Genomic DNA, 10,177 nt, shown 5'->3' with positions numbered 1-10,177 from the left:
TTGTTGTGTCTTTGTCTTAACGAATAATTTTCACAAATTTATGCATCCTGCATTTTGTTTTACCACTCCACAGACAATCATGTTAATTTGAAAATATAATGATGCCTTAAATTAACGGCTCAACGAATAGGGGATTTGTTATGCAAGGCTGAGACGACGATATCGATCATTGATTAATTTGTAAGCAAATTTACAAGACAATATCCCATTTTTAATCACATAAAAACACACCTTAATGAAGTGAAACAAAATAAAAGGAATCCAGGAAAATGAAACATCTGGTCGCGCGGTAAATGACAAAGCAGCCCACTCAATTTGAATGTTGGGAAGTGTCAGACGAAAAGACATTGGCTGCTTACGTGTAATCCATAGCCATCGCAATTACAAGAAAAAAACTCAAGTAGCGTTAGCCTTCTGTGCTTACCAATCCACAACAGCTGTTTAGTCAGTCGATACAAGTGAATCGTCAGTGAAAGCTCACTTTGCAGATTTGAAAAGAGTTCCTTGTTTACAATTGCTGAAAACCGTGCTCTGCTTTACAGATGTCACAAAAGCCGAGACCAAAGCGAAGATTATCAAATACCCCAAGATTCGTAGAGGAAACCAGTTATTTCAAAATGCTTCGAGAAACAAAGGAGAAAGCGGCAAAACAGGTAAGAAATTTCAAGATCTTACAGAAAAAACTCGCGCTCGGGTTGACCGATAACGAAACCGCAACGTTAGTGGCGGTACTGATTACAAACTGCTGCCCGACGATCTTCAGTTTATAGCGAATAAGACACAAATTCAAATTTAAAACTTAACGGAAAAGTGGCCAACTGTTTGATAATGTGGCAAAACATTTGACATATTTCTTTGTCACAAGAATTAAATTACGAGCTGTTGGCCTTCGCAGAGTGTTGACGAAACAGATCGCACTTACACTCTAAATGATAAGTTTGAGATAAGCCCAACATGGAGTGTTCATTCAGGTCTTTGATAAAAAGTTTACAAATTAATTTACCAAGGCTGTGAGAAATCTCAAGAAGCGGTGATAAGAAAAATAATACGGTAAACTATCGCTCTGGCTTTATTTTAGTTTCTCCAAAGCCTGATCCGTCACTAAGTATTTAACAAAGTATTTTGATTCGATTAACAGAAAGCAGACCAGCTGAAAGAGGCAGAGAAACTTGTAAGCAAAGAATCCCCCACGTCCCGGCGAAGAGGAAAAATGCTGCTGAAAACAGCAGAAAACATCGAGAAAGAAGCATTGGAAGAGTTCCAATCCACTTTCAACGCTCAGTTGATGCAGCAAGCCGAGGTCGGATGTTACGGCTACTGTGCAGCAAGTTCGGATCAAGTAAAGCTGTCTTCCAGTCTAAAATCGTAAGATGTGCCTTAAGCCTTTCATGGTAAATTGAGCTTCTTCTTTACCAATGACGCTGCGTGTTAGCTTCTTGACGTAACTTCGAAATTGAAGCATGATATGTTTTCCAAACACCATGTCTTGTGACGCATTCACATGAAAGAGAAGATGAAGGAGACGATACGAATTTACGTGTAAACCTGCTGAAACTTTGTGCGCATTTTTCCCAGAGTGTCATCGAAACGTTTTTAGTTACGACAACAACAAAGGATTTGGACTTCACTGCCAAAACTGACAGAGAAAAGTCAGCGAAGCATTTACCCAAGGCTATAATTCCCCACGCGCTTCTATAATGACAGTGGCAATATGCAAAGTAAAACGCGAAACACAAGTTGAGAGAAACTGTTCAGTTTCCCTATATATTCAGTGTTGAAGTATTGATATTCATAATTTTACAGAGCTTACTTCTATTAAATAGAAAGACTTTTATTATTTTTGTGAGTAAAATATCTTCAAATGAGATGATAAAAGCCCCTACAAAAACAGGAAGTTGAAATAAACAAACAAACAAAAAAAAAAACCACTACAACCGAGGGACTTCAGTTTGCACATTAAAAAAAAAAAAAAAAAAAAAAATTGAAATTGTATATATCTATATATATATATATGTATACGATATGCATTTTAAACGTTAGCCTGAAGGCACTTGGGTCGTCAGTGTTAATAAATTGAATTGTTGCTTTTTTTCTTGATAAATTAAAATTAAATAAGCTCGATGTGCTGCGTTTGAGACTACAGCGGATGTGAGTAACTCAACAATAGATTACCAAGTCTTGTTTTTTGAGATGCAAATATATAACTTTTTAATCCTCCAAAAAACAGACATATTAAGTGTACTTATCTCTTTTCGACGTAGTTCTTATGGCTGATAAACCGAAGTAAATTTTGGCAAAATCTTTAGTATTACCTTCCGTTTAGAAAGGATTGAAGTGTGACAAGGTCGCCCACTCTAACTTGGAGAATGAATATTCCAAGTTTTCCTCCTAGTACTTAACACTGCCTTTTGATATAATTTGGCACGGAAACGTTTCTTCAGAATCTCAGAATATTAGTTATAGTTTTAACAACAAGACTTGTTACTTCTGAAAAGGCAGTGAGATTCGTTTTGTTTACTGAGAAGGCCGCTTTTAATAACAACATCAATCCACCCAAGACCAAAACAATAAAAACTGAGTTTTTTGTATTACCCAGCGGGATACTGTTTGAAGGTTTGTTACTGCTAAAGTTTTTGCTTAACATTTTTGTCGTGGTCTTTTTACGTCAATGAGCAAGGAAATTCAAAGGTTGCATGACCTTAATGTCTGTGCTGATGAAAAATAATTTTTTTATTTTTCCGCTTTTGAAAACAGTGATTAGTGGATGTGCGATTTGAGCTCAAAAAGACAAAAAGCTCGTGTAAGAAGTCACTTATCACAAAAAAAAATTACAACAATAACAAGCCGTTAAGATGATTATTAAAGCTGCTTTCTAGCAACATAAACCAGTAAGGAACTTTCTAAAGTATAGAATGTAGGATTTACGCCAAGATTTCTTTCTTACCGTTTACTTAGATGTGTCCATATTCACGGTTTCAAGAGCAAATGTTAACCGGCCATTGAGGAACTCGGGCCAGGTGTAAAGGAAGTTGAGTGAGAAATTGTTGCCACGCTGGTTAACATTAATCTGGACACTTAATTTTTGCAAACTTAAAATGAATTCACAAAATTTACCTCTATATTTGTAACTTTTACTCGGAGAGAGATCTCGTAGCTCAGTGAAACCAGTAAACGAGTTGATAAAAATTACTTTCAAGATATTAATAGAGTATGACTATAAAACATTTAACATTAAAAGATAACTGTCAATTAAATATTTTAAATACTGGAAATATCCCTTAATAAAAATAATGCAACAAAATCGTCATTTGCATCAGCCATAAGGTCCTAAAGTCGTTTTATAAAACTTTCTTATTAGCGTAAATGGGACAGGTGGCAAGGGTTAGTAAACAAGAAGAATAATGTATAAATGAGTCTGAATTGGTGGCATTATTGGCCAAGATGAAAAACGGGGGTAAATACTGTGAAAAGGCCAAGAGTAGGATTTTTTATAGTTTACTTAATCAGTTTCAAAATTCACTACATTACATATGAACAAGAATGTATGAATCTGAGGTGGGCTTAAACAAAATACAAGATACGTTATTATAAGCCCCCTAGATAAAGTTATAAATAGATTATGAGTTATCGCAAACACAGGGGCGTAGCCAGGATTTGTCGAAGGGGGGGGGGGGGGGTCACACTGTGTCAAACAGAGGGTACTCACCAGATTGCGGCGTTTTCGCCACCTGAATTTTGTAGGGGGCACGGGCACCCCAGGACCCCCCCCCCTCTAGCTACGCCCTTGAAACAGAGTATTCAAGAACTGGTGTGCGCTTGAATGAGACGCAAAAAAGACCGCTCGTAAATGTATAACACAGAGAGCCCCGAAACGCTTGGGCCAAGGAAGATAGAACAATAAGCAGATAGCTAATCGGACGCATATTTACAAAGTGTTGTTGGCTAATCGGCACATGGCCGGAATGAATGACCGTTGACTGTTCTTCTTAAAATCGATGTTCATGACTATACACTTGTCGGCATTTAGGGTCATTTGGTGGTCACATGACCAGATCTCAACAGCGTGAACAGACTAAATTTCAAATTTGACCGAATACATAGATACTTACTTGACCACTCCCCTATAAGGGCCTTTCACGGTCAATGAAACGAACAGAATAACTGGCCGGAGGTAAGCAAGTTGGCTATTTACAAGTGCAGCCGAGAAGTTGAACCAAGGACTACCACGAGTACATACATACATACATACATACATAACTTTATTTAGTAAAGCAGGTCAAGAGGAAAAAAGTAACTTTACAGCTGATGTGGACCTACTGTAATAAAATTGTGAAAAAAATAAATAAAACATAAATATGTATTAATAATGATAAAAATCGGAATGCTTATTATAAACTACTGAGCTGTCTTTTTCAAAAGTGATATTCATAACAGTATGTTTTAAATGCTTCAGTCCATTTTTAAAGCCTGTTTGATTAGAAAAAGATCTTACACTATCAGACAGGGAATTCCAGGCGATTGCAGCCCTGTGTACAAAGGAATTACGACCAAGCTCAGTGTTTGGTCTATTAACTAAAATATTTAAAGATTTCCTAAGATTATAGCTCTTACAGGTCCTAACAACTAATGAATTTATTTCCTCTAAACCTAAATTATAAAAAGCCTTATGAGTAATCATTAAAATACGAAATTTATAAAAATATTCAAGAGGCATCCACCCCGCTCTTGCTAAAATATCTTCATCAGTCATGCCCTTTGGCAACTTATGAATTAGTCTAGCAGCTCTAATATGTATCAATTCTAATTCTTTAAATTTGGAGCCAGAGCCCCAAACCACAACCCCATAGAGGACACTTGGGATTACAGTCTTAAAATACAGAGTTTCTAACATAGATTTGGGTAAAAAACTTATACGTCTCAGCATTTTGACTTTAGTATTGAATGACACACAAATTGATTTATATGCTGAGACCAAGACAGTTTATCATCGATGGTAACCCCGAGACAAGCAGTAGAGGATATGTACTGAACAAAATCCTCACCCAACTTCAGAGGTTTGAAAGGACCAATGAAGGGATTAATGCTCAAAATCATTGCCTCAGATTTACCCTCGTGAATAATCAGTCTATTCTTAAGGCACCAGGTATACACCTGGTCAAGACCCTCTTGTAAAACAAGAACGATCTCATCAACAGTGTGTCACCTATTACATAAATTGTTGTATCGTCCGCATACATATATAACGCCCCTCTGTTAACATGATCTGGTAAATCATTTACATAAGTTGCAAAGAGTCTGGGACCTAATAAGGACCCTTAGGGTACTCCAACTTTAACAGGTCTTAAATCCGATCTTATACCATTAACTTGAGTCCTTTGCACACGGTTGGAGAGGTAATCATTGATCCAATTCCACATACTACCCATAACTCCAATTCCTTTAAGTTTTCAACAAGGATAGTGTGATTTACACAATCAAAAGCCTTACGGAAATCAATGAATAAGACTCCAACCTTGCGACCTCCATCCACGGATCTCCAAATCACAAGGCAAACACATTAACCACTGAGCCACTGACTAGCACACGTACAATTTATTAAATGTAAACTTTATTTCATTAATTAAAGAACAAAACAAAAACTTAATAAACATTGTTCAATAAGGCAATCCTTAGAGGGAGCAAACCGAGTCAATTGATCTTTTCTGCTGCGTTACAAATTCCCATTATTCGGTACCTACGAGGCACATCAGACCCTAGAGGGAAATCCAAATCTTGCATAGGTTTGAGCTAGAATCAGCTGACGAGTCGAATCCAAAGTTGAAAAGAGCCACAATGAAGCCGAAATTGAACCAAGTTTTGATAAATGGAATCATCTGCTCTGCTTAAGCTCCCAATGAACTGACAACTTCCAATGCAAGCATTAATAAACTGAAGCGACAAAATCGCAAAAGCTTCTTTCATTTGTTATTTGGCGTTAATCTTCGCACAATACATCTGTAATTCGCGTTTACACCGCTTACCTTAACCGTTTTTTAGTCCACTTTCACTTCAATAGGATACTGTTACTGAAGCTATATAAATGAACTTGTTGGTCGTATTGGTCACACACCGGGTATGGCAAACATGATTCATTACATTGAGGTCAAAGGAATGAAATAAATTATTGTCACATAACAATCAAAAAGAGAAAGCCTTAATTACCAAGAATGAATTGAGCTAAGAACATTAACCATGACAATTCTTTGAATAAACAGAAACTGGTAAGGCCAGCAATATTAATATTTTCCTCAGGGTAATTTTACGCGTTTATTCCATTACACGTCATTGGGTGATTTTATACAAAATATCTTCGAGAACTGGTTTATCGCGCATGAGCACTGATGGTTTTCTCATACAAGTCCTTTTCTGCTTTCACGAAAAGTTTTGCTGTTTCTTCGTCTCTTGACTCCAGAACTGAAATAAGGATAAAACAAAGTCTAAATGGTTTTGGCTGAGGGAGAAAAGGAGAAGACACGACACAAGAGTCCACAGTAGAGTTTCCAATTTAATGCAATCACTGACGTGTATAAGCCTTTCAGGAAATATGGATGATTCAAATAGTTTTGGCGTTTTAGTATCGCTCGCCATAGTGAAGACTCGTTTTCGAGTGATTAAAATTAGTAAGTTAAGTTTAAATAAGCTAGTTTCTTAGCAAGGGCGAAAGTGCATCTCAAAAATCAGAATGCTAGGCAGCATTCAAACATACGACCTCCGCAACACCTGTTCGATGCACTACCCATCGAAATACAGGAACTCCTATCTAGGTTCTGAATGGACAATGTGTCCCGCTGGTCTGCGGGCTCTACAATATCATGCACTACAGATGTTTCTAGGTGTACTTCGCCAGTGGCAGCGATGCTAGGCTTCGGCCGTTTATCTGATTTTAATCCCAATCTAAAAAAGGACTTAAGGATCCACAGCCAAAATACCATGGTGTAAACCGAAAAACAAACAAGTGGTGTCTTACTTTCAAAGTACTGGCCGCCAGGTTTTGGATGGAAGATATTTAACATCTGTTGTGGTACATTTCCAAAGCCCCCAGCAACAGCTTCCCGCAAACCCATAACATTGCTCAGGTTGAAAAAAGAGTGACCAGCTATGTCGTCATTTGAAAACTTGTCATAATCCATGATAGTGATGTGTAAGCAGGTACCAGTCTCTTTCAGCAGCTTAGGTTCGACGTCACTGGAATAACAGTACTCAGTGATAAATTCATGTTACAGGGCGTAAAAGAAACAGAAATCCAAGTTCTAAACATAGAGTGAAACCTATGACCTTCGAATTACAACAGTTTTGATGCCCATCTCGAGCTACGGAAAACTCCTTAGAGTGAGGCATTTATAACATTAACAGATTTGTTGATGATATGACATCATGGTGTATATGTTGTGGTTTAATTTTGTTTTTGGCTTGAAAAGTTCATTTTTCTCAAACCAGTTTGATTTTTTAAAAAGGTTTAAATTTTTTAGAACACTGCCCATATTAAAATGTTTGGATATCTTTCTGTAATTACTTTCATGTGAGTATGTATAAAATAAACTAGAGAAATCATTTTAAGATTATTATGATAGATTGTTGTCTCTGATGTTATCAAAGACAATAATAATAATATTATTATTTATTGCATGTGAACCATAATTTTTAGTGTTTGGGGTTAAATGCTCAGCTTAGTGGTGAGGGTTAGGAATTTATTTTGAATGGTTAACTTCCATGTAAGGTGTATTAAGGACACTGCCCGCCTTTTAGTAATTAGGGTTAAGCAAAATGAGTGAATAAAATGGATGATTGCAATGAACTTCATCGCTGCTTTCAAGTACTCACAAATCAAACTGTTCGTCAAAAAGAGGAAACAATGTGTTCTAAATGGTCTGCGTTTTCTTGACTAGCCCTATCCTAACCCTGACCCTAATCTTAGATATGTGAAAGAAGGGTGGGGTAAGATAAAGGTACTGGAGAGGATCAGGGAGGGGTAGGTGAGTAGAAAGGAGGAAAAGATGTCTAGTTCTTTTTCAGACCCCCTAAAAACCAAGCCTCTGTTTTTTTTAACTACATCCCCCAAAAAAGAAAATCCCTTTTTTACACGGTTGATAAAAATAAAAAAATTTGGTTTTATCAACGGAGTTGATAATGTAAATTGGCCACCGTACAGAGATTCTAAACGCTGACGTTTCGAGCGTTAGCCCTTCGTCAGAGTGATTCGCTCTGACGAAGGGCTAACGCTCGAAACGTCAGCGTTTAGAATCTCTGTACGGTGGCCAATTTACATTATCAACTCCGTTGATAAAACCAAATTTTTGTATACTACTTCCCCACCGACGCAGCACCACAGTTTCTTTAGAAACTACCCCTTCATTCATTTGATAAAAATAAAACCAGTTTAAAAAATTTAAACTGGTTTGAAAAAAAAATTAACCGGTTAAAAAAAAAAAATCAAAGCAAGAGCAAAATTAAACGACAACATATACCCTCGTACGAAGAATAAGGGAAACGGCGGTCGCGGTGAACCGTCTCTATATTACTGCAAACCTTTGTTTCATTCATCACTTAAAGTTAAATATGAATGCTGGGGACACGTGCGAATGCCCTTACGAATTATAAATAGTTTTCTTGCTTGCCTTAAGTGTAGGCTTTATCGGAAAAATTGAAAACCTGCCAATAAATTGAGTGTATAAAATAGATGATTGCAATGAAATTCATCGCTGCTTTCAAAGTTGATCAAAGAAGGAATGGTTGGCCGACGTAATGAGGTTCAAAGTTGTTTGCAATTATTGTCAGAAAAGTACTATTGAAAAGAAAATCTGCGATTAGATCAGAGAAGAGAAATAAATTATTCAAGTACTCACAAATCAAACAGTTCGTCAAAAAGAGGAAACAAAGTGCTCTTAATGGTCTGCGTTTTCTTGACTTCCTTGGCAAACAAATCTTCTGGCAACAGTCTTAAGGTCACATATGGATCAGCCAATCCTAAAATGATAAAACGCGTGTGAAAGCACTGTGATTCACTAAGAAACTGAATTGTTCTAAGCTAAAGAAAAAACAATATGAGGCGGAAAATTGCGTGGCAACTAACTGAATGTTGCACCAATGTTTGTGTGGGGAAAGTTAATTCGCATTAAAGAAAAATTAAAGATTTTTTTAAGTGAAAGTTCTGATTTCTTTAATATAATTTTAACGTGATGTGATGCACAAATAAAATTATCTGTAATCTACATTCTTTTTCACAGCTTTCAAAGTGCTCTGTTTGGAATACTTAGGGCCGCATTTTATGGCGCGGGGTGGTTTTTTAGGCGACTTTAAAGGGAACCTCCACTAAAATAAAATAACTTCAAACCGCAGAACATAATGTTGACAATTAAAATTGTTCAAGCTTTTTCCAATGAAAGTGTTCGTATCCGAAAAAAATGAATTTCAAAAACGCTTGTTTTGTCTTTCTGACACAAAGAGCGTTTGTTCTGGAACAATAGGGCAACCATTACACGTCACAATTATTCAAGATGGCGGCGCCCGGTAAATTTGAAAGCCAAAACAAGCGTTTTTGAAATTTATTTTTCTCGAATACAAACGCTTTCATTGGAAAAAGTTTGAGCAACTTCAATTGTGATCATTATATTCTGCGGTTTAAAGTTATTTTGTTGCTTTAGTGGAGGTTCCCTTTAAAACCAGGGCTACGGCAGAAAAAGAGCTCTTAAACCGTTCCCTGTTTTTATCAACGCTTTCCTTGATTTGAAAATTGGAATTCATGTAAAAGGAAAAGTAAACCGAATGTTTTGTTTATCTCTACTCCAGAATAACCCCTAACGAATGTTCCCTTAAACTCTAATTTGTTTCATGACTTAAATGCGCTGAAATCATGAAAGGTGTTGTTATAAAAAGCACATCCCGTACCATTTGTATCCAGCGGCGGAAGATTCTTGGCATTTAGCACTAGGAGAAACAAAAATTATCTCGTCTCAACTACTCATACACTGATGAAATGATATATATATATATATTAAAAAAAAAAAAAAAATAAAATAAAATAAATAAATAAATAAATAAATAAATAAATAATAATAATAATAATAATAATAATAATAATAATAATAATAATAATAATAATAATAATAATAATAATAATAATAATAACAACTGCTCTATT

The 10,177-nt window shown here is 36.2% G+C and overlaps 1 protein-coding gene and 1 pseudogene across 1 annotated transcript in view; both read right to left on the bottom strand.

Annotated features, from left to right (window-relative positions):
- Positions 1-4,264: 4,264 nt before the first annotated feature.
- On the bottom strand, positions 4,265-5,227 carry LOC138014620 (uncharacterized; annotated as a pseudogene).
- A 364-nt stretch (positions 5,228-5,591) lies between these two features.
- The window catches only part of LOC138014619 (BAI1-associated protein 3-like), a 43,524-nt gene continuing 38,938 nt past the window's right edge, over positions 5,592-10,177 (bottom strand). Inside the window, exons 34-37 of the mRNA XM_068861743.1 lie at positions 9,925-9,963; positions 8,883-9,003; positions 7,007-7,224; positions 5,592-6,453 (exon numbers count right to left, since the gene is read on the bottom strand). Coding sequence (XP_068717844.1) covers positions 6,362-6,453; positions 7,007-7,224; positions 8,883-9,003; positions 9,925-9,963 — 470 coding nt within the window. The 3' untranslated portion in view covers positions 5,592-6,361. The remainder of the gene's footprint in view (positions 6,454-7,006; positions 7,225-8,882; positions 9,004-9,924; positions 9,964-10,177) is intronic.

This window comes from Montipora capricornis, chromosome 8, assembly GCF_036669925.1.
Source record: "Montipora capricornis isolate CH-2021 chromosome 8, ASM3666992v2, whole genome shotgun sequence".
Taxonomy (NCBI): domain Eukaryota; kingdom Metazoa; phylum Cnidaria; class Anthozoa; order Scleractinia; family Acroporidae; genus Montipora; species Montipora capricornis.
Note: the sequence above shows the minus strand (reverse complement) of the source record. Positions and strands in the feature narration are given on the sequence as shown.